The sequence below is a fragment of the Leptodactylus fuscus genome, chromosome 6 (assembly GCF_031893055.1).
Source record: "Leptodactylus fuscus isolate aLepFus1 chromosome 6, aLepFus1.hap2, whole genome shotgun sequence".
In the NCBI taxonomy this organism is placed as follows: Eukaryota; Metazoa; Chordata; class Amphibia; order Anura; family Leptodactylidae; genus Leptodactylus; species Leptodactylus fuscus.
The window spans coordinates 73,914,458-73,939,975 of record NC_134270.1 but is presented as its reverse complement, the minus strand read 5'-3'; the positions used below and the strand labels follow the sequence as shown (position 1 = coordinate 73,939,975).

General features: G+C 42.6%; 1 protein-coding gene across 1 annotated transcript in view; it reads left to right on the top strand.

The window, feature by feature from the left end:
* Positions 1-1,556: 1,556 nt before the first annotated feature.
* The window catches only part of LOC142210012 (testicular acid phosphatase homolog), a 75,905-nt gene continuing 51,943 nt past the window's right edge, over positions 1,557-25,518 (top strand). Inside the window, exons 1-2 of the mRNA XM_075279043.1 lie at positions 1,557-1,637; positions 5,444-5,503. Of these exons, the coding sequence (XP_075135144.1) occupies positions 1,557-1,637; positions 5,444-5,503 (141 nt within the window). The remainder of the gene's footprint in view (positions 1,638-5,443; positions 5,504-25,518) is intronic.

The window sequence follows — 25,518 nt, the reverse complement described above, 5'->3', positions numbered from 1 at the left end:
GCTGTGTAAGCGGCCATTTTCTTGTGGGCTGAATGGCGGCATGGAGAAGACATCTAAAGGTAGGAAATAGCCTTTCTTAAAGGGGTTGTCCCGTCACAAGGATCCTATCTATAATGCTTATTAATGTGAATGTAAGACTTTTCCTAAATACATTGCTTCAGCAAAACTGCTTTTTGTCCACTATAACACTTTATTCATTTTTTTGTGGCCACAGCCCTGACCTAGCTGCTCCTGAGTCAAGTGATGTGTCAGCCTGCTCTCAGGGGGAGGGGCTAAGTGCACGGGAGCGAGCCTGGAGGGGGGGGTAGTTTACCCTTTGGGGGGAAGGGGCCGCCAATACAGGGTTAGACGCCGGCACAAGTGAAGCAGCAACATCTTTATGCTTCTGCCCTGCATGAAGCCAGCAGCGGCAGAATCGATGCTGCTATTCCGGGGGGGGGGGGGGCGGAGGAGCGGAATAACAGCATCGCTTCTGCCGCTGCTGGCTTCATGCAGGGCAGAAGCGTAGAGATTTTGCTGCATTCACTTGTATAAATAAATGCAGCAAAATCTGCAGCAAAAAAATCAGCATTTTTGGAATGTGGGCCCTCAGCCTGAGGAGGAGTCCAGTCATTTAAATGCTTTGAGGTGCACAAAATGTGCAATCCATTGTGGCCAGTAGCATTAATTTAATTAATAGGGTACAATGGATGTAACAAAGCTGGGTGTGGAAGGGAATTTGGATGAAGCAGAGGTAACTTTATAGAGGGAATTGGGGATCTGGCAGAGCTGAGTGGGGAGGCATGTGGATGTAGCAGGGCTGAACATGTGAAGGGAAGGTCGATCTACTAAAGCAAGTGTGAAGAGAAGGTGGAGTTAACAGAGCTGTGTGGGGGTATGAGGGAGCCATCTGTATACTGGAAACAAAACATGAAATTAGCAGTGTAGTTTGTAGACTGGGCATTTTCAGACACAGGAATACCTAATGTGTTTCACAGTAATTTTTTACTTTTATATGTATTATAGGGAAAGGAAGGTGATTCTAGGTTTTTTTTAATATATTTTTTAAAACTTTATTTTTTTGCTATTTTATTATCCTCCCAGGGAGCTTGAACTTGCAATCATTTGACAGCAAGTCTCATCGACTCTAACTGTATTGCAGTCTATGGGAGATTTGCTACATTATTATTGAGGCTGGTCATAGAGGTTGTCCCTTATGCTCAGTTCCACTCGTGCCCAGCCTTGACCGTCTGATTCTCCTGCTCCCCAGTTTTGCTGAGAGCTTCTTTGGTGGCTCTCCTGCCCAGGAATCTCACAGGTGAAGTCCTTTCTTCCCTTCTGTTGGCAGATAATCTTTTCTGACTCTAGTCTTTCCATCTGTGGAGTGGTCTTCGGTGCCTTCTTTGTTCATGGCCTGTGTTCCAAAGCCAAGACAACTCTCCAGATCAACCTATTGGAACTGAGGGCCACCTTCTTAGCTATGTCTCATTAAACCTCTCTCCTCCAAAGGTCAGAGTCCAGACCAACAACTCCACCGCGGTCACTTACATGAACCATCAGGGGGGGCACCAGGAGTCATGCGACCTTACAAGAAGTCTCCTGCTCTCTTCTTTGTACAGAGCATCATGTTCCAGCTTTGTCAGCAGTCCATATTCCAGGTGTGGACAGTTGGGCAGCATACTAACTTAGTTGAGAAAAACTTGACCCAGACGAGTGGTTGCTTCATCAGAAGCCGCTGAGACATTTCCGACGTCAATCTCTCTGCCTCCCGCCTGAACCATAAGCTCCCCCAATAAGTGGCCAGGTCACAGGACCCTCACTGCCGTCACTCCCCTGATTCCCTGGTCGGACTTCCTCCATCTGTACTTGTTCCCTCCTCTTCTTCTTCTCCCTTATGTTCTCAGGAAACTCAAGACCAAGGGAGTTCCAGCCATCTTGGTGGCTCCAGGTTGGCCCCACGGGGCCATGAATGCTCCTTAACCTCTTAATCTGCAAGTCGACCTTCTGTCTCAAGGATCACTGTTCCACCCCACTTTACATCAGCTGCATTTAACCGCATGAATATTGAAGCCGAGGTTCTGAGGTGTCTGTTATACAGATGATGCTCAAGGCTTGAAAACCTCAGTCAGCAAAGATCTATCATCGCACATGGAAGTCCTACATACAATGGCGTGAGAGTCATTATTTCCATCTGTTCTCCTTTTCTCTTTCCAAGTGTGACAATGAGAGCCCAGTTATGTATTTCCAAGCATTTATTTTTCTGTGGTGTATTATGTGTTCATATGAACCCTTTTGGCTTTAGGAATATGGTACTTCTGGTTTGTAATCAATCCCCAGAGAGTCACTTACACAGGCCTTTGTTGGCTCACAAGTGCCAAACTTGTTATCACAGCAGGGGGACCTCCTGGAGTCTTCCATTGGGAAAGACTTTTGAGTACATAAACACAAGACTTTGTGGCTGTAGCCAAAACTACAAAGGAAATACGGTTTTCTGATAATATTTTAGGAGGACATCCTATAATCACCCTCATAAATTCTTCGAGTGTGCAAGGCGGAGCCGAAGGCTCGAAGTCCACACAAGGTACTGTTGAGCGCAGGGAAAAGGTTCAGACACTGAACTCATTACCCAAAGGGTTCTATGGGGTCATTCTTGGTGTCTACCTGATGGGTTCTAGCCATGAACCCCACCATACCCCTTGCCTGACACGATGGTCATTGGACAAAGAATTTGACTGTTTATAGTTATTTGGTTTCATGATGGAGGGCTTGACTTCCCCTATTCGTGACATCAGTCAGGGAAGGACACTAAGGTAGTATATGCTATCACGGGCAGGGGTAAAGTCCTCCCTGCTTGCTGGACAGCATGTAGAAGACACATGCTCTTGATTGACTTAAGCACGTGAATTAGGCCTCAGTGAACCAGATTACAGAATCGTTCTGGTATTCATTTTTCCTATTCTTTTATTCCCAATTTATTTTCTGTATTGTATTGTGCTTTCACCTGTATTTGCTTAACAATCCATTGATGTATATTTCTGTATATGTTAGTGGCTAGTACCGACCCACTCGGGTTATTAAATATATAAAATTTATAAAGCTCATTTCATGTTATCCTATGAGCTTAGACACTCATGGGGCGTGAGTGGAAGGTAAGAAGGACTTGGCAAAGGCAGTATCCTTCACTCCAGCACCCTAGATTCTCTCCAGTCTGGTTTCTGCTCTTTTCATTACTTTTCAGTAGAACCTGCCCTTCTGGCCTCAAATGAAGACCTTCTTGCTGGGAGTGGCACACTGTGCTCTTTCATACTGTCTTCCCTTGGAACCAAGGGGCCTTAATCTCATCCTTGAGGTACTTCAGGCTCCCTCTTTTGAGCCTTTACGTGAGATCGCTCTTCGCCTTCTGTCCTGGAAAGTTGCCTTCCTGGTATCCATTACTTTCATCTGCAGGGTCTCAAAACTGGTTGCCCTGCCCTGAAGCCTCCCTTGCTAGTTCTTCACAAGCACAAAATTGTCCTTTGTCTGCCACTGACTTTATTGCCTAAGGTGGGTACTTCCTTCCACATGAACAAGGACATTGTCTTACCATCTTTCTACCAGGATCCCAAGCACCTGCATGAGTGCTCTCTACATAGCCTGGATGTAGTTTGGGCGACCTTGGTCTATTTGCGTCTTACTGACCCTTTCTGTAGTTTTGGACACCTTGCTCGTTCTCCCTGAGGGCCCTCGCAAGGGCTTGGCTGCTTTCAAGGCTTACATCTCAAGATGAATTCAGTGTACTAGCAGGGAGGCCTATTGGCTCAAGGATAGGTCACTGCCTCTCTGAGTTACTACTAATTCCACGAGGACTGTTGGGACCATCTGGGCTGTTCGGCATCAGGCTTCTGATGTCCTGGTTTACAAAGCTGCCATCTGGGCCTCTTTCCACACTTTCACCAGGTTCTCCCTAATTCATTCTGTGGCCTTTGCTGATGCCCAGTTTGGGTCGCAAGGTTCTGCAAGCAAAGAAGCCAAACTGAGGCTTTTTTGCTGTTTCGTTTCCCATAAATATTTGAATAAAAACAAAACACAGAATACAGGTGATATGTAATTTTGACTTCACAGTGAACACTATAAAAACAAATTTCTGAAGAAAGACATGCAAATACAACTTATTTACAACTTCCTAGTACATCGTATGGAATATTAAATGGCACCATTACAAGTACAATTTGTCTCATAAATAATTCTCGTACGGCTCTGTGAATATGAAAATAAAAAAGTTATGGCCTTTGGAAGGTAGGGAGTAAAAAAAATCAAAAAATGGCTGCAGTGGGAATGGGTTAAAGCACCAGGGGTTTAGTTTGTGCTCCATGCAATCCTCTAAAATGTAAACAAATGACGTCACATCCTACTACAGGATTTGGTTCTTTCAGGCTAGGGAGGGATTGGTGCATACTTCGTAAAGGTAAGTTAACAGCTGGGATGATTTAACTCTCCTTGCCTCTGTCAGCACTTTCTCGCAGTATGGCGGCAGGATCACTATCATGTTGGCTCCTTCTGGTTTTCTTCAGCACTGTCATATTAGAGTGATCTTCCATGATATTGCATAACCTGTTTTTGTAGTTGTGGTAAGTAAATCTGTGTGCTGTTTTGTAAGTATTGCAGGAATCCTGGGAAGGTTGATTTAAAGATAATTTCTGGTTTATTAAACCCCGTTTCAAATACCTTTTTAGGAAATTTAGCAAATTACTAGTAGGAGTCCCGCATTCAGGACTCTCATCAATTGGCCAAAGTACAGTGTGGTTACAATGCATAGAGTTGGAGGAACTGGCAATCAGTACATTACTGGATGATGTGGTACTGAATGATGCTTAGTTTTTCATATGATGGCACGGCAGAAAAACATAAAATAAGTCTGTCAATAAATTCTAAACCTAATCAAAATACCTTATTGAGGTGCTTCTGCAGTTTCCAAATATATCTTTGGTGTTTAACTTTGTAGCCCCGTTTTCACACCCCTCTTTTGCATTTACATGAGAATGGGACTCCAAAGCTGTATAACAGAGGTATATTTGGAAACTGTATAAACACCATTACCTTCTGACAAAAAAAAAAAATTGTCCTAAGGGGCAGTTCACACTACTGTTACTAATGTCCGTTAATGTCTTCCATCATAGGATGACAGCAACGGACATTAAACTGTCACAGAGAACAGTAACAGACTGATTCTGTGTCTGTTCCCATTAACAGTAATGTAAACAACATAACTGAAACTATCTTCCATCATGCTTGTTTGATTTTGTAATGGAAGACAAAGTTGTGCATCCAGCTTAGTGGCCATAGTAAAAATTGCAGGAAAATTTTTAAAATATAGAAAGTGATCATTTTAAAATGAAAACTAAAAGCATCAACATTCTTTACAAATATGTTTCACATTAACACTTGGTTTGAAAAAGAGCTAATTTTTGTCTTTTGTATTATTCAGACGGTCACTGGCATTGTTTTCAAAGAGGACCTGTTCCCCTTCTCCTCTCTACCTTCCCGCGTAAGTTAAGAAGCACACCTGGAAGCTATTAGGTTTCCTATTAGTAGCGGCGATATCCGTTATCTCTAGACTATGGAAATCCCGAATGTCCCCCTTTCTGCTGTCTTTGCTTCTGGAGGTCTTATGCATACACAGCATGGAAAATCTGCTCACAGAACTGAATGATGATAGAGCCCACCAGAAAATGTGTCTCCTGTGGAACCACTTTTACTACTCCGCTGAATTTCATGTGCCTTCCCCTCTATGTCCTCTTTATTTTTCCTTTCTCCCCCCTCTTTGTTACCTTTCTTTCTTCTCTACCAATATTACTTGACGTATGTTTGCAATTGTTTTTATTCCTGAACTAAGTACCTGACTGCTGTGACTGAGCTATTGTTTCCCTCCTCCATCTATGTTCCTCCCTGATCCCCTCCTGCCATTTCTTGTTCTTCCCACCATCCCCTCCGTTTCTTCACCTTCCCTTTGCTATGTTCACCCTTTACTGTTTGACTTGTTCTTTGGGATAGAACAAAAATTTCAAATAAAATTCTTAATGTTAAAAAAAAAATAAAAATAAATTGCTAATTTTTAATTAGAGATCCCCTTTAAATTTAGTTCTTGATATCATTTTAAAGATGAGATTCTCCTCTTTAAAATGCAATTGAAAGCATCAAGATATGTTGATGCAGTCCAAAGATATAGAGCTCCAAAGTGTCCCCCCCCCCTCCTGTCTAAGCAAGCAATTTGCGATCTAACAAGAAAGGGAGAGGGACACGGAGCAGTTCAGAAGAGAGAGAGAGACAGACTCTGTACATACCCTGTATGTGACAGCAGGAGGGGGGTGGCAGGGACTCTATTGTCCCTATTAACCCTTCTCCTGCCAATCAGAGCGTATGCTATACATTTGTCTCTGATTGTCACATACAGTTATAATGTAATTCCCCCCTGAGCTTTACTAGTGGGGTATTCTTATGTTATACCTCCTGAACATAACCAGGAAGTTTATTGGCGCTGTGACCCAGACGTTTACCATTGTCCAGGTCGCAGCCCCCCCAAAAAAAAGTCGCACCAAACACTTACACAACATATACACTCACCGAACACTTTATTAGGTACACCTGTCCAACTGCTCGTTAACACTTAATTTCTAATCAGCCAATCACATAGCGGCAACTCAGTGCATTTAGGCATGTAGACATGGTCAAGACAATCTCCTGCAGTTCAAACCGAGCATCAGTATGGGGAAGAAAGGTGATTTGAGTGCCTTTGAACGTGGCATGGTTGTTGGTGCCAGAAGGGCTGGTCTGAGTATTTCAGAAACTGCTGATCTACTGGGATTTTCACGCACAACCATCTCTAGGGTTTACAGAGAATGGTCCGAAAAAGAAAAAACATCCAGTGAGCGGCAGTTCTGTGGGCAGAAATGCGTTGTTGATGCCAGAGGTCAGAGGAGAATGGCCAGACTGGTTCGAGCTGATAGAAAGGCAACAGTGACTCAAATAGCCACCCGTTACAACCAAGGTAGCCAGAAGAGCATCTCTGAACGCACAGTACGTCGAACTTTGAGGCAGATGGGCTACAGCAGCAGAAGACCACACCGGGTGCCACTCCTTTCAGCTAAGAACAGGAAACTGAGGCTACAATTTGCACAAGCTCATCAAAATTGGACAATTGAAGATTGGAAAAATGTTGCCTGGTCTGATGAGTCTCGATTTCTGCTGCGACATTCGGATGGTAGGGTCAGAATTTGGAGTCAACAACATGAAAGCATGGATCCATCCTTCCTTGTATCAACGGTTCAGGCTGGTGGTGGTGGTGTCATTGTGTGGGGAATATTTTCTTGGCACTCTTTGGGCCCCTTGGTACCAATTGAGCATCGTTGCAACGCCAAAGCCTACCTGAGTATTGTTGCTGACCATGTCCATCCCTTTATGACCACAATGTACCCAACATCTGATGGCTACTTTCAGCAGGATAATGCGCCATGTCATAAAGCTGGAATCATCTCAGACTGGTTTCTTGAACATGACAATGAGTTCACTGTACTCCAATGGCCTCCACAGTCACCAGATCTCAATCCAATAGAGCATCTTTGGGATGTGGTGGAACGGGAGATTCGCATCATGGATGTGCAGCCGACAAATCTGCGGCAACTGTGTGATGCCATCATGTCAATATGGACCAAAATCTCTGAGGAATGCTTCCAGCACCTTGTTGTATCTATGCCACGAAGAATTGAGGCAGTTCTGAAGGCAAAAGGGGGTCCAACCCGTTACTAGCATGGTGTTCCTAATAAAGTGGCCGGTGAGTGTACATAAAGTCGCAAATAAAGTTTACATTTCACCCAATCCCTGTCCTGTTTATACCTGAGCCTTCTACAATACGTCTCTAGTGATGTCCGTTACACACTAAAATAATAGTAATAACGATTACACTGGTCAACAGCCAAAATGTTTCGATCATCAAACCAGTTGTTCTTAACTAATTTTGGGGTGCTGAGATTGAAATTGATGCTAAAATTTTAAAATTGGCTTTACTTTTCATGATATAGACATGCATTTTATATTTCTATTTATATTTGGTTAAGAAAGCCTACCACCTGTATTTTGGCTGCAAAATAGGCGACCAGGAAAAGAGTTGGGCTCCACACATATGCTGTAATACATGTTCTTCGAATCTCAGACAGTGGTTGAACAGGAAGAGACAGTCTATGCCGTTTGCAGTGCCAATGGTCTGGAGAGAGCCATCTGACCATAGTGACAATTGCTGCTTCTGCAAGGTGCCTCCAATTGGGAAAGGAATTTCAAAAAGAAAGAAGTGGACTTTACAGTATCCAAATATTCCATCTGCGATACGCCCAGTAGCTCATTCTGAAGAATTGCCAGTTCCAAATGCTCCAGAAACATTCTCGCTCGATTCCACTGACGAGGAAGAAGAAGGAGTTTGTCATGAACCATCTACCTCGTCAGATCCAGACTTTCCTGCATCACTCTCCACTGAACCGCACCTTATATCGCAAAGTGAACTTAACGATCTTGTTAGAGATCTAGACCTGCCCAAGAGTAAGGCCGAGCTCTTAGGTTCCAGACTTCAACAGTGGAATCTCTTGGCAGATGATGTTCGAATTTCTTTCTTTAGGAACCGTCAACAGTCTCTTGTCCAATTCTTCTTCATGGAGGGTCATCTTGTTGTATGCAATAACGTTTGTGGTTTAATGGATGCTCTCAAAATCAGCTATAATCCCGATGAGTGGAGGCTATTTATCGATTCATCAAAGCTAAGTCTTAAAGCTGTCTTACTTCACAATGGCAATGCACTACCATCAGTTCCAATTGGTTATGCTGTTCACATGAAGGAAACCTATAACAACATGAAAGAGCTCTTGAGATGCATAAACTATGATCAACATCTGTGGTGCCTCTGTGATGACTTGAAGGTGGTAGCGCTAGTGCTTGGTCTACAGGGAGGATACACCAAGTACTGCTGCTTCCTATGTGAGTGGGACAGTCGTACAAGATCAGAACACTACAAGAAAAGAGACTGGCCACTCAGAAAGTCACTGCAGCCAGGGGCTAAAAATGTTATGCATTCAGCACTTGTTCAAGCAGGAAAGATTCTGTTACCTCCTTTACATATCAAGCTTGGTCTTATGAAGAATTTTGTAAAGGCAATGGATAGAAATGAAGAGGCATTCAAATATCTCCTCTGTAAGTTTCCAAGGTTGAGTGAAGCGAAGCTAAAAGCAGGAGTCTTTATTGGTCCTCAGATTCGTATGCTTCTTCAAGATGACGAGTTTTACCATTTGCTGCATGGCAAAGAAACGACTGCATGGGAAGCATTCAAGTTAGTCGTGACTAATTTCTTGGGAAACACCAAATTATGAAGAGTTGGTTGAAAATCTCCTGAAGGCATATAAAAACCTGGGATGTAACATGTCTTTAAAGATTCATTTCTTACACTCTCATCTAGACTTCTTTGCACCAAACTGTGGAGCGGTGAGCGATAAACATGGTGAACAATTTTATCAGGAAATTGCGACTATGGAAACGAGATATCAGGGTAAATGGAACCCATCAATGCTTGCAGACTACTGCTGGACAATTATCAGAGACAATCCCATGTCTGAATACAACAGACGTGAGTAAAGGAGCCGAATAGCAATTCAATAAGGATCTACGTTCCAAAGTTCAATAAACAAACTTCATTTGTAAAAAATTCTTAGATATGACTATAAATTACAGTTGATTTTAGATAGAACTAAGTTTCCTAAGAATATATTTAGAACATTTTAAAAACAGTAAACTTGCACCTCTATTATTGCAGAAGTAATAAATATGTATCATATTCTATACAATTCACAAAACAGTAAAATGAGAACTCTTCGATATCATAGAAACTAGAGCCAATTGACAGTTTTCCTTGTGATATTTGAATTCAGCACATAAAAATCATTAGGGAATGACTCAATTCATTTCAGAAACAAACAACTTTTGAAAATTTGTTGACCAGTGTTATCACTAGAGATGAACGTATAGATTGCAATTATAGGGGGATGGAAAATAACATTTTTATGTAAAGTCCTATTTAATTTGCATGCACAAAATGGGATGGCGCATTTCTGCGATTTTGGCGATTCTTTAACACCCGCCCCTGTAAATATATACATGTGTGGTATGTATGAACTCCTCACATATTGCAGTTTTATGGACAGTACATTATGTTTGCACAAAGGGATTTCTTGAGCCGCACTTTAGTGGCAAATTTGAATTTTTGCGCAATTTTTGCTAGCAATCTCTGTTTGCGGCAAAGTTGAATGAAGGTGGTTGTATATATAAACTATTAAATTGTGTTTTTATATACGATATGCTGTGTACTCTGAAAAAAGTTAGATTTTGGTATCACAGTCACAGTTTGGTAGGTGCAGTATAGCTTTTTAACATATTAGTGAACAACAGCAAAATCCTGCTTGTCTTCTGTATTCGTGTTTTTGGGAGTCCGAGCTCTTGTTGTAGTTGATGTTTGCGGTAGATATAGTATATTTACACATTGTATACACCATAAGCTATTATTTTAAAAGTATTTTGTATATGAATCTGAGATTGAACATGCGTTTTAGGTGCAAATATATGTTTTAGCGTATTTTTTCAAAAAATTGTGTTGGTTGCAAAGTTGCATGAAGGTGGCTATCGATGACCCATTAAGACATTTGTAATCTTCAGGTTGTCTACTTTCAAAAAATATATAGGGTTTAGGGGTTCACTTGCTTTTCATGGTGTGTAATCCCTACATTATATAGAATGATACTTTTTTAACATTTCCAGCTTCAAAGCAGATTTTTGTTCCTTCCAGTTCTAGCGATTTTCTGAAGACACATGCATGCGGGTTCAGGCCATAGTGATATGTATGAACTCTGCACATGTTGAACTCTTATTTTTAGGAGGTTTGGTGCATTTAATTTTTTGTTTGGTTTCCGCTTTTAACAACGAATATACATTTATTTGCATTTTTTCATAAAACATTCACTTTAAATCAAAATTGCATGAAGGTGCCTGTTCGTATACAGTACCAAGTGGCATTCTGACAATGCTGCAGGTGTCTACTTTAAGAAAATATATAGGTATGGGGGGGTTGGATGCTTTTTTAATGTTGCAATTTAGGTTTGATTTGTCCATCTCAAAACTGTGAAAATTGCTCTGGCTACTGGAGGTGCAAAATTTCCAGAGACCCTTGGCAGCGAAAAGGTTAAACTGGGATATTGCCCTCCATACCCACAACTATATCTGTTCTACATCTATCTTGTAAGAAGCTATATAATAAGGAGCTAATTCACAACAGAAAGTGCAAACCACAAAATGCAAAACTCTTCAAGAGATCAGCACTAGGACTATGGGAGCTACTCCTCAAAGCTGAGCTGTGGAATTACAGCAATCAGTCGCTGTAATACATAGCACCAGTGGCTGTAGCTAGTGGGGGGCACTGACTCTGTGGGAGCCCACCCTGGGGCCACCATTAATGCATGCTTTACTTTTAACTAGATCTGCGTCTGCAGGACACTGGTATAGTTAATACGCATCCTGTAACTGTGGTTTACAAGTCACTGAGAACAGACAGTAGATGTCTGCAACTTGGCACTGGCAGGTGCAATGATGTCACAGACTGGGCTTTATTAAAGGGGCTTTCCAGCTCATTTTTATTGAAGATCTATGCTTAAGACAGATCATCATTAAGAGATCAGTAGATCCCCACTGATAAGCAGTTTGAAGAGGTAAAGGTGCCTGTTTATATCACACGCTGTCTGTATATAGTGACCATGTGATGTAGTTACAGTCTTGTTACATAGATGTGTATAAGAAGAGGCTGTAGTTCCATTACATGGCTGCTATGAAATGAATTACACTATGTAAACAGAGAAGAGGTCACAGCACTTACACAGGTACCTGGTTCATTCAAATAGCTGATCAGTGGGTGGTTCTGGGTGTAGATTTTTTTTTTTTTTACGTCGCAGATTGTTATGTATAACCATACCCTCAGACTTGTTCAGACATCCTTTATTCATTATGACAATGGGGGGGGGGGGTCATTTATATAAGGGCTATTAGGTGGCATTAGAAGGGGAAGGTCATTGATATAAGGGGTCATTAGGGGCACGCTATTTATGTCATTGGGAATCAGGGGCATAGTATAAGGGGGCATTCACTTGGGCTTTATTAAGGCTAAGACCCCCCCCCCCTCCCCCATAGTGGCTGTAGCAAAAAAAAAAAAAAAAAACGTTGCAGGAAAAACTGCAGTGGTAACGAATCGCAGTTCTTCCTGTAGCATTTTTCACAGAAAGTCTATAGAGGTTTCCAGGAATGATATCTGTGCTGCAAAGTGTAATACAAGGGATGTCTCCCTGTATACTGCACTGACATCCCTGGTTACATGCGGTGCAGCGCTGCTACTATATAGATATAGATACACTCACCGGCCACTTTATTAGGTACACCATGCTAGTAACGGGTTGGACCCCCTTTTGCCTTCAGAACTGCCTCAATTCTTCGTGGCATAGATTCAACAAGGTGCTGGAAGCATTCCTCAGAGATTTTGGTCCATATTGACATGATGGCATCACACAGTTGCCGCAGATTTGTCGGCTGCACATCCATGATGCGAATCTCCCGTTCCACCACATCCCAAAGATGCTCTATTGGATTGAGATCTGGTGACTGTGGAGGCCATTGGAGTACAGTGAACTCATTGTCATGTTCAAGAAACCAGTCTGAGATGATTCCAGCTTTATGACATGGCGCATTATCCTGCTGAAAGTAGCCATCAGATGTTGGGTACATTGTGGTCATAAAGGGATGGACATGGTCAGCAACAATACTCAGGTAGGCTTTGGCGTTGCAACGATGCTCAATTGGTACCAAGGGGCCCAAAGAGTGCCAAGAAAATATTCCCCACACCATGACACCACCACCACCAGCCTGAACCGTTGATACAAGGCAGGATGGATCCATGCTTTCATGTTGTTGACGCCAAATTCTGACCCTACCATCCGAATGTCGCAGCAGAAATCGAGACTCATCAGACCAGGCAACGTTTTTCCAATCTTCAATTGTCCAATTTCGATGAGCTTGTGCAAATTGTAGCCTCAGTTTCCTGTTCTTAGCTGAAAGGAGTGGCACCCGGTGTGGTCTTCTGCTGCTGTAGCCCATCTGCCTCAAAGTTGGACGTACTGTGCGTTCAGAGATGCTCTTCTGGCTACCTTGGTTGTAACGGGTGGCTATTTGAGTCACTGTTGCCTTTCTATCAGCTCAAACCAGTCTGGCCATTCTCCTCTGACCTCAGACCAGACCTCCAAAGCAGGTACTGTGCCACCCATTGTTGTTGCCAAGGTGGGAGACTGGTAGCCAGTCTCCTGTATAGTCAGGGACAAGTTTCTTTAAGTTAGTTTTCTCAGCCGAGAAAGGTTTGGTTTTGTTTATCCTGTGGCTTTGCAAAAGCAGTGTATGCGCTACTTGTGAATAAAGCCTGAACTCGTGTGTAATCCAGTGTCTGTGTCCCTGTTTCCTGCACTGCTACAAGCATCTACCGGAGCGATTCCCCACAAGATACGTACATAGTTTTTTTTTCTATGTTGTCTTTGTATGAGTAAACTTTTTACATTTTAAATCAATGTTAGGTCATTTTTAAAAGGGGCTTTTCCAATGCCAAAAAAAAATTTTTGGTGTATGAATACAAAGTATAAAAACTTACTAAAGTTGTTTCATTTTCTAATCATCACCAATGGGCAAATTTCAGTCCCAGTCACACGATTACGGAAATGGAACTTCTGATGTTAGCAGTGATGTGCCAACATGGCCTCAAGTGACATGGTGTTTCCTTCCCAGTGACGTGATGCAGGGGTCTGGCAGTCTGGTTCAATTCTTTCGCTGTACCAGTCTCCTTGTCAGTTTGAGCTTAGTCATGATGGAGAAGGAGCTAGCTGTTCTAATGAAGTCAGAAATCTAATCCCTTGCATCTCCTCACCAACACAAATAATTGGAGGAAGTTCCCAACCTGGTTGTGGACAGTTGTACCATACATTACTGTAATGAGCTCAATACTGTGTCAAAAGTGCCTGTCTATCCCAGGAAATGGCGATCCTCAAGTTGATGTTGCCACTCAAGTTACGTCTTAATCCTGTCATTTCCAGCACTGTCTTTATCCTGTTTACTGTATTATAAATGATATATTCCATACAGTGGCATAAAGAATGGGGTCTCTATAGCATAGATCACATTGGTCCCCAGGGCCGCCGATAGGCCAGTACTACTGCTACTGGCGTCAGGGGCCCGGCCAAATTAAAAAATGGGGGGGGGCCCGGTTTTGGCCCGCCACCGTGTGCCGGCCCCCTGGCGCCGGCAGCAGTCATTGTATGTCCTGTTTCAACTCAGATCTGCGTCCAGAGGACGCAGATCTGAGTTGAAGACATACGCGGCTGAAGCAAGGAGCTGACACAGGTCAGCTCCTCGCTTCAGCCGCATATGTGTCAGCGAGAGAGGCGGCAGCGGCGAAGCGAGGAGCTGACCTGTGTCAGCTCCTCGCTTCGCCGGCTACCCGGCAGTGTAGACGCGATGTGGAAGGTAAAACTGGGGGCAGATGAAGGAGAGGACGGCATGACACTGGGGGCAGAGATGGAGGGACGTGAATCTGGGGGCAGAGAATGGAGAAGACGGCATGACACTGGGGGCAGAGATGGAGGGGACATGAATCTGGGGGCAGAGATGGAGGGGCCATGAATCTGGGGGCAGAGATGGAGGGGACATGAATCTGGGGGCAGAGATGGAGGGGACATGAATCTGGGGGCAGAGATGGGGGGGACATGAATCTGGGGGCAGAGATGGAGGGACATGAATCTGGGGGCAGAGATGTGGAGACATGAATCTGTGGGCAGAAATGGAGGGGACATGAATCTGGGGGCAGAGATGGAGGGGACATGAATCTGGGGGCAGAGATGGAGAGGGGACATGAATCTGGGGGCAGATGAAGGGTGTATATGAAGCTGGGGGAGAGACGGAGGGGGGACATATAATTTACGGGTGACTGTAGGAGGATTATACAGTGTGCGGGCACATGAAAAATTAATGAGTGGGCGGAGTCAACATAACAGTGGGTGGGGCTAAATTTCCCGCACATTTTGTCCCTCTTTTGGTTCTTCAAAAGTTGGGAGGTATAGGTACAGGGGGCAATGGAAAGATGTTAGAGGGTGGACGGGGGGGGGGATTGTTGGGACATCGGGTGTGCCGCACTGCGGAGAGGGAACTGGGGCAATAATATATAAGTTTTTAGCTGGAGAATAATAATGATGTAGGCGGTATGTTACTAGCATAGCAGCCTGTTTGGGGGTGGGACTTTCACTTTAAAGGAGTCATTGCGTTTTTGGCCTCCCTTGCCGGGATACGTTGGTAACCAGTCACAATCAGCTCCCCACTTATCCCTGCACGGAGAACTGCAGGCCCCCCTTTTTTTTAATGGCCAGTTCTTCGTGCAGGGATAAGCTGATTCTGACTGGTTACCAACGTATCCCGGCAAGGGAGGCCAAAAACGCAATGTGAATAAGCCCTGAGGATTTATTAGGAGGGCTCTTATAAATGGTGTTGGCTCTCTATAGGGGCTGTCACACGTAGCAGATTTTACCTGCAAATAGAATCCTTGTAATGCTGCTAAATAAAGGGAAATGTAATACAGAATTGGTATGACGCAAAATAAGGTAGTTTTAAAATGGCGGGGGGGGGGGGGGCACTTAGGCTGTATGGGGCCCCAAAATTCCTGAGGGCGGCCCTGTTGGTCCCCCATTATTGTGCCAGGAATTGTACCTAAGCCAGAAGAGCCTATATTACCACAGCTTTTCACTGACCTTTTCCCTAATTCCCAACCACTATACTTGCTACCATTTCACTTCCTCTAGTGAGTAAAGTCTTACTCAGTTTCTTACCATCCCATACTACATGGTTTAGAGCCATTGAGGGCTGTGTCCTGTCTACCCGCTACATGATGTGCCTTTATGATACATATACCCTTGGTGATGTCACAACACTAGAGAATAAGATGTTTTCTTGTGTTCCAGAACGTGATGTTCTTAGTAATCACTATTATGAAGGTGAACTGAAAAGGCAAACTAGCTTCTACGTACAGATCAGCTATACACTAGGATGTGTATACTCAGACTGATGACACATTTCCTAGACTTACACAATGTATGGAATACTGCAGCTGAGGATGATTGATAATATAGAACAGACTGAAGGAGATTGAGTCATGTTGTGTTATGCAAGTGGTCACGCTGTATGTACTGTATCTGCTAGGCTTCTGCCTGAAATATTACACTCGTTATTTTCTGTGTTTGCTCAGGAATTTCCTGTTTGTAGCAGTGAAAATATCCGCTTTGGCCCTGGATGAGAGTTCCTTACAGGCTTTGTGCACCTTGTCTGTTACCTCCCACATACTGTAAATCCTCTGATAGTACTTTCACATATTCACTGATTCACTGTCATGTAATGTCAGCTGCAGGCCAATTCTAGTAACCTGCTTATACTATCACATGCAGCAGATTCCAGTAATCCATTGGTTTATCTCCTTTGTTTGTACATGTCTTCAACATAATAGAAAGTATACTGATAGTACACTAATTTAGAATATTTTCCTTCAATGTTCTCAAGGCTCAAATTATGTTAGTATATGGTATTTATCATCTTGTAGAATGGGTTTACATTACCGTTGTTAATGTCCATTGCTGTCATATGTCATGGGATGACTGCAACTGACCTTGACTGTAGCAGAATAACGGACACAGTTGGAGCCAGTGGTGTACCTGGGCCTAGAGAGGTACGGGGCCTGCGGCCAGCTGGAGATGGCAAGGGCCCCAGACCACCATGATAGTGGTCAGGGAAAGCCTGGTTCTACAACCGCTATACATTTTGTTAATGGAAAGGGGCCCGGCATGTTTGTTCCAGTAGATGCCAGCCCAGGGGAAGTGACTAAAGATAAATATTTATACTCACCTCTCCTAGGCGCTGAAGTGGAGTGGGGTTACCTGAAGTGGCTCTAGGGAGCATTTTATACTGTATGGGGTCACTATTGTGCCTATAATACAGCATGTGGGCCACTGTGGAGCATATAATACTGTGTGAGGACCTCTGTGGAGCATATAAGACTGTGTGAGGGCCACTGTGGAGAAAATAACACTGTGTGGGGGCCACTGTGGAGCATGTAATACTGTGTGGGGGCCACTGTGGAGCATATTATACTGTGTAAGGTAGGGCCATTTTAATGCATTGGGGGCCCTGTGTTAACTTTTTGAAAGTGGCCCCCTAATTCCCCCCATCATTTAATTTTGCCTTCCCCCTCAACAACTAATGTTACACTAAAAAAAATCAAAAAGAATACTCACCGAACGTCGTTCCTTTGGACCTACCGGCTTCACACCTGGCCATGTTTGTGGCTCTGCGTTGATTGTGCTTCCCTGCCACAGACATAATCGGTCAAAGGCTCACATAACCATAAGGCCAATGATGCAGGCACCTATCTGGGTGTTGGACCCCCACTGATCTTTTACAACTCTTAGACTGTTAGGACTCTACAGATCAACTGTTTTCCACATCATGCCGCTCCCAGTATTGTTTACATGCCATCATTATCAAGTAGGGAGGAGGTAGGGGCCCTGGAAAAATGTATACACCAGGGCCCACTAAACTTTAGTTATGCCACTGGTCGGAGCCCCCTCCATCTGTGCACGTTCCTATTGACATTAATGTAAACAACATTTCTTCCTTCTTGTATACTTTTGTAATGGAAGAAAAAGTCCTGCATGCAAAAAATAATAATTTTTTATATTTAGCTGAATGCACATCGAAGGTATTTGATTATAAGGCCCCCTTCTAAGGAACCAGTACATAAAAAGGATATCCTAGATTTGGAAAAGGTTCCACGGAGGGCCACAAAACTGATAAGGGGAATGGAGATTAAAGGAGTTAAATCTGTTTAGTCTGGAGAAGAGGCATTTAATAGGAGATATGATAAACCTGTGTAACTATATAGATGGCCCATACAAGAAATATGGGGAAATCCTATTTCACATTAAATCCGCTCAAAAGACAGGAGAACGCTCTCCCTAGAGAAACAAAAGTTTAATCCCAAGAGCCGAAAAGGGTTCTTCACTGTAAGGGTGCGTTCACACGATGTAACGTGCCGCGTGATCTGGCACGTATACGGCGTGTGAGAGTTCGTTCGCCGTATACGCTCCCATTGATTTCAATGGGAGTTAGGATCGTATACGCCGCGTTATTTTGCGGCCGTGATTTTGCGCCCGCAAAACGCACCCTAAGGAATGAGAATCTGTGGATCGTATACGCCGCGTTATTTTGCTGTCGTGATTTTGCGGCCGCAAAATAACGCGGCATATACGATCTAGGCTCCCATTGTAATCAATGAGAGCTTTTACGGCGCTCAAAATCTCACACGCCGTATACGTGCCAGGTCACGCGGCACGTTACTCCGTGTGAATGGATCCTTAGATGCCCTTTTAGCACAAAATAGCATTGATGGTTATGGAAATGTATAGAATGTTATGATGTTTCCCATCCTCTGATGAACTTGATGGACCTAAGTCCTTTTTCAACCATACTAACTATATAACTATGTAATAGGTGTGCCTAAGATCTGTAGATGGTGAAATGTTGAAGGAGAATAAAAGCTAGTTTGAAATGAAAGGGGTTTTTTTAGCCCCATCAAACCTCAAAAACTTGGATCAAGTAGTGTAGGATAATTGTTCATAGCCTCCTGTTTGTCAACCTGCCAGTTATCGCCTCGCATTTTAGACCAAGTGGGACAGAATCCTTGAACTGAGAGACTTTGGTTTATCACTCCAGCAGATTGTTATGCACTTAGTGGAGTTTTCAGCACTGTTCAACATTTCATGTCCCACTGGTTGGGGGAACAATAACCAACTGGAATGATCGCAAGAGGTGCGCAACGAACCTTTGCATTTATGTATCACCTGTTTAGAAGAATGGGGTCCAGTAATTCATTCTGTACTACAAGTGAAATTGGCCATCAAGTTTCAAGCCTATGGTGGCAATTAGAGTCGAAACAAACCACCTTTGAATGCAACTGGGTTGAGTCAGACATTCAGCTACAGGTCTTCCACTGACCTAACACCACCACTCTCAAAGTCTGCTATGAAACCCAGCCAGACAGCAATATAGGCTGCAATGGAGGTCTTTCCTCTTTAGCAATGAACCCCAATTTTGTCTCGAATGCAATGATGGCTGGAGATTGGTCAGCAGACTAATTGGGCAACGCCATGAGAAGGCCTTCACAAGGGAACTTAACACCGGTCCTACTCCCAGGACAATAGTGTGAGGTTGCATTATGTACAGTAGCCGGACTCCTCTAGCCTTCATTTCAGACACACTAACAGCCCTGTGTTACATTGGTATAGGTCGTGGAACTAGTGGATTGACCATTTCACTAAAGTCTCCTAGCTGTTCTCAACAAGATAATAACAGGCCACATACTGCTTGTGCTACTGTGAGCATCCTATGTAGAGTACACTTGCTACCATGACCTGCAGTGTATCAATATTTGTCTCCCATAAAGCACATCTGGGACATCATTAGTTGGCGATTGCAATCCTGATGAGTTGTTTGCCCAAGTGCATTCAGCACGCCATAACATTCCTCAGACAACCATTAATAGCCTCACTGATAGCATGCCAAGACATTAAAGTAAGTGTATTTCTGAGTGTGGTGTGTATTTGATGCTCGATAAACAGAGATGTTTTAAATATTTTATATGCATTTTTTTTTTAATTTCCATATCATGAACATGTCTATTAATCATGTGATAACCATAATTCCAAAATGTTTCCCTCTTGGTGTTGCAATTTCATTGTTGCAATTTCAATGTTGAGGAGTGTATATACAAGCAGCAGAAGTCAGATGTTGCAAAATGACAAAAAGTACTTTAAAGGGATCCTATCATTTAAACACATTTTTTTCTGGTTGACACGTAGGAATAGCTTTAAGAAAGGCTATTCATCTCCTACCTTTAGATGTCTTCTCCAGGCTGCCATTGCTGCTATTGCATTACACAATACTGTGTAAGCGGCCATTTTCTTGTGGCCGGCAGGCATACAGAGTCGGCTTTGCCCTAGGCCCAAGGCCTAGAAGTTTGAAGCCAACCCCTGGAAGAAGAAGCGTCAAGACCCCGTTCCTGACGAAGATGGAGGCGGCGCTGGAGAGTTCTCTCGCAGCATTGGGGACTCCCCCAGTGCTGTTTGAGCGCTGGGACCCACCCCCAGTGCTGCGAGAGAACTCATTTGCATACCGGCAAAAACCAGGATTTCAAGCGAACGGTGGCCCAGAGAAGACATCTAAAGGTAGGAGACAAATAGCATTTCTTAAGGATATTCCTATATGTCAACCAGAAAAACATGTGTTTAAATGATAGGATCCCTTTAATGGGAACCCTTACCGTTCAGCTGTTCTCACCCGCTGTTCTCACCCAGACGAAAACTATGAAAATTATCTAAAAGTGTTCATAATATCAAATTAAGGCTAAGGCCCCACGTAATGGGCTGCAGCAAAAAAGTGCTGCGGAAAAAACTGCTGTGGCAATGCATTGTGGTTTTTCACAAAGTGCTTTTCACAGAAAGTCTGCAGTGGTTTCCTCTGTGGACTTTCTGCTTCCATTATATTCCATGCGTTTCTGCATGCTTTTTGAAAATCAGAGTGTCCACGGCGCGTATTTTTCCACAATGTGTGGGTGGGATTCACTAGCCACAGCAGAAACACTGCATTTTTTTTCTTGAAGCGTTTTCACTATGGCCAAACCAGTTTTTATGCTACATGGGATCCTGACCTAACAGCTTGAAAACTAGTATTTGTCCTCAAACAGGTTGCCTGACCTAGACAACCCTATCCCCTAATGGTGGGGTCCAAACACTATTATCACACCTGACGCAATGTTCTTGCAAAAGGATTTGCGAAAACTTTGGCACATTTTTCCTCTAGAAATGTTACCAAAACTGCTGGAAAAGGCAAAAAACTGCACTCTAGAACTGATAGTCAGCCACCGACCCCCCCCCCCCATTGGTAATAAAAATATAATCTCCTCCTTACTTTCCTATGTTTGGACGTTATTGCAGTAAAGTAATGATCCTTAATACCAAAGCTGACAAAATACTGTTTACATAGAATGATGATGCTGAGCTAAATCCGCAGACTGCTGATACTACATGTCATAAATATAGGGTTCTATGTAGTCTGTATGTTTACATGGTTTGTGCTCTGGATGGTAAATAATAATCTACCTCCCATTTCTGTACATAGAGAGTACTGTTCTATAAGGGGTAGATATCCCCAAAACACAATGTTCATTCACCCCCAGTGACATTATTGCCTATATTTTTCAGTTGTCAATCATCTTGATCTGCTGACAGGTGTTGTAATGATTAATGATGTGAGATAATCATTGTTATTAACCATCAATTATGGTAATGGTTCATGACTGATGGCGTGCTAAACACTGGCTTTATGTTATGTGAATTCAGCATCCTGGCTTGTTTTTCACTTCTCGCGTTCCCCCACCCCTGAGGCACATTGATAAAGCACCAGAAGTTGGACACATCAGGTATTGCATATTCTAAGCTGGTTTCTGTAGTGAACATGATTTTCTCATACATGTGGCTGACTTCTATTGTACTTATCTGTGGACTTTTCGTCGATGCCTCCTCCAAGAAGCTGAAGTTTGTTACTTTGGTAAGAGTCACACTGGTAGATGTATTGTATAATCTTATATAATAAGTATTTATATGATCTATAGTGGCTTTAAAGTTAAGCTCCACCTCTCTGAACATTGGCTGTGTCATTTGAAAATTTAAATTCTATTATTTGTCATATTTTAGCTTCCTTTATTTGTTTAGGTAATTTGCACTGTGTGTTATGTCTTTTAATACACAGTTATTTGGAAACAGTCAGGAAGCTGTTGTAATACCTAACTTCAATTCATACACCTGTCTGTTCCTCTACTTCAAAATATGGATTGAATGGGCAATGGGTATTGCTTTTTTTATAGTGCTGTAGGGAACATTAAATGATCAATGCACTTTCAACAGACTTTTATGAATCAGTAGTACAAGTCAATGTGAAAAAAACAACCACTGCAAAGAAGGCGATGGTGGATGGCTGTCAATCCAAGGACATGTAATGGGTGTTGTGACACCAAATTTCCTATTGATAAATGTTTGGAAATGGTTCAGGCAGAGACACAGGTGTGAAGTAACATGGTCACTTGTGTCTGGATGGTGGACATGAAAATCGTAGGAGCTGCTTGTGCTTGTCGGTAGATCAAATGATGCTTTATACTGGTTCTCTTTGAGTGCATCTTAGAGGCATGTCTAGCAGTCAACAATATCTCAAAAAGAGGTACACTACCCAAAAGTAGCCTTTGAGAGCCTTTTTATAGGGCAACGGGGAAAGGTCTTTGACTCCCTTTCATGACAAGACCCAAATCGAGATATCAATAGAAGGCAAATTGTTCAGCAATCTGACATTTCTAAGTACTTTGTTTATTTCTTTTTCTTGATCAGAGTATCTTCATAGAATATATAGTCCAATCTCATTGAATTGTAAATGTGCCAAGTTGACTTGAGGTTTTGAGGAATTGTTTGAGGATTTTTTTCATAGATGTTTTCTTTAATTTGACTACGTATTTGTTAAACAATTCTTGGGGTTAATCTTGCAGGATTTTCATTGTATTTCTGCTGATGTGACCTATTTGGGCACTTCCAGATGTGTGTAATGCCTTGTATCATATATTTTTATGTGTTTCACCAATAAAACTGCTGGAAGTTCCCATAAACCCATTAAGGCACCATGTTGTGGAAATGCAGTGTTTTGGGGTTTTTTTAATGCAGATTTTGCTTTTTTTTTTGGGGGGGGGGGGGTTGAGCCAAAGTCAGGAGTAGCTTTAGCAGAAGAGAAATGTCTATGTACTTCCCTTATTTTTTCCATTCCTTTCAAGTTACAAAAAAGCTGCAATTCCACAACGTGGGCCACAGACTTAAATTGCCTTAAAGTGGTTGTCCAGTTTCAGACACATATTAAAAATCAAATGTCATTGTTTGTATAATGAAAAGTTATATAAGTTATATTTCTGTATTGGAGTGTATAGCACTGGTTTATGTCCCCTATTAGGATTTCAAAAAAATATAAAAAATAATTATTTACAAAAAAAATTCATCTTTATTCCTTGCCCATTAAAAACAGTACAGCAGATGGAGAGAGGTGTCAGCAGCTTCATCTGGCCCTACCATACAAACCTCTAGACTCACCTGAATTGTAAGGCATTCGTAACTCCTCCTCCCTGTGCATAACCATGGCTTCAATGTAATGTCATATACATGGAGACACTGGATGCTCCGGCCACCCAAACGATACGTACGTGTCTTCATGGAAATAATGACACTTCGTATCACCATAAAGGAAGCAGATCACTTGATATACCTTATGTGGTAACTTAGCCTTCTTTTTTATTTTTAAAGAGAATTTCTGTATGTCTTATAAGGGAGGAAAGGAGAGAGATATTAGGTGTTTTATTAACATAAGAGAGTTCCAGGTTTACATGGTTATTAATAAGCACCCAATACACATAATTAAAGCTTCATCATAAATTTCCCTATCCTTCACTATTATCAAAAAAATAGAGAGGGAGAGAAAAAGTTATTAAAAAAAAAACAAAAAACAAAACTTACAAAAATACCCTCATATCAAATTTATCATTTAATCCTAAGAGCCCCAAGGCATAGTTTTTTAGAATCTATCTGGCCTCTTTTTGTAGTAGTGATTTGTGTCTATCACTACTATGTTGTAGCATTGGAATGTGCTCCATCTCGGAACCTTACAAAACGGCTTCTGATAGTCATCCCAATATAGAAAAAACCACTTGGACAGAAAACTACATATACCACAAATGTTGTTCTACAATTACTAAATTTTTTAACCTTATGTCCTGTTCCTCCCATATTTTAGATATTTAAATTGTAGTCGCAGTACAATTACCAATCTGTAATAACCATATCTGTAAATACCAATTATCTGTAATTCCCAATTGGTGTGGTCTTTTGTAACCTATTGGGGAACCCAGGCGGCTTTTTACTATCTGATTTTTAATTGTGTTGCTTTGTCTAAAGGTTATCAAAGGTTTTTTTTTTTTTTTTCAAAGCTGTTTCTTTTAGGGTTACATCCTCTATTAATAGTGCCCTATTTTTTCTTATGGCAAACCTAACTTGTGATGCCATGGGGTTACCGTATATACTCGAGTATAAGTCAACTTTTTCAGCACAGTTTTTATGCTGAAAAAGCCCCCCTTGGCTTATACTCGAGTCAGGGTCCACAGAGCACAGAGACCTGCAAGGACCTGCATAAATTCTGTGATTGGCTTCTCTTGTAGGTCACGTGACTGTGATGTCATCAAAGGTCCTGTAGCCACTAGAATGTAACATCTGCAGATAAGTCAGTGGCCAGGATTCATTGTGTCTTATAGAAGATTTCTGTTGTATGGAGGAGAGGAAGCTCCAGTAAAGTGAAAGTAAAACACGCAGGTACCTGCTGGTGTATGCCTAGTAATGTCAGTCATTTGGGGTTATTAATTTAGTTTCAGTAACTAAATGTGCCTCACATTAATAGCAGTTAACCCCATCATGTCCCTCATATTAACCCTTGTGTGCCCCATATAAGGGTTACTAATATGTGAGACACATGGGGGTACTAATAAAGGACCTTAATTATGAAGATACCTAATTATTACCTCCATATGTCCCACATATCAGTAACTCTTATGTGATGCACACAGGGGGTTAATGTGAGGGACGTGATGGGATTAACTGTTATTACTATGCCACTAGGGCTGACGCTACAGATCAAACACTGCTCTCCTTGGAGCAACGCCTTTCTGCTGTGGAGAAGAATCAATCCTGCTCTGAGGCCCACCTTCAGAACATTACTTTACTCCTGAATGACCAAGAAAACCGTGGTCGCAGAAACAATATTCACCTACGTGGCGTTCCGGAGAAAGGCCCTCAGGGTGACTTAGTTGCCAGAATCAACACCATCTTCAATGTCGTGACTCAACACCCCCTGGAGGCTACCTTCGTAATAGACCGGGTGCATAGAGTCCAGCGCTCTGGCCCGATTGACCCATCTAACCCTAGAGACGTCCTGTGCAGGCTTCATTACTTCACAGATAAGGAACACATCCTTAGGCACGCATGGGCTATGGGCTCAGTGCCCTTTGAAGACACATTGGTCAAACTCTACCCTGATGTCTTGATGCGCACGTTAGCCATGCACCGTGCCCTCCAACCGGTGTTTCTCAAGAATAGAGGGGGATCTTATAGATGGGGTTACCCTTTTCATCTGATTGCCCATATCAGCTCATCCTCAATTGTTGTCCGCTCCCCGGTGGACCTGCCTGATCTATTCACCTGCCTGGATTATCTATTCCAAACTGGC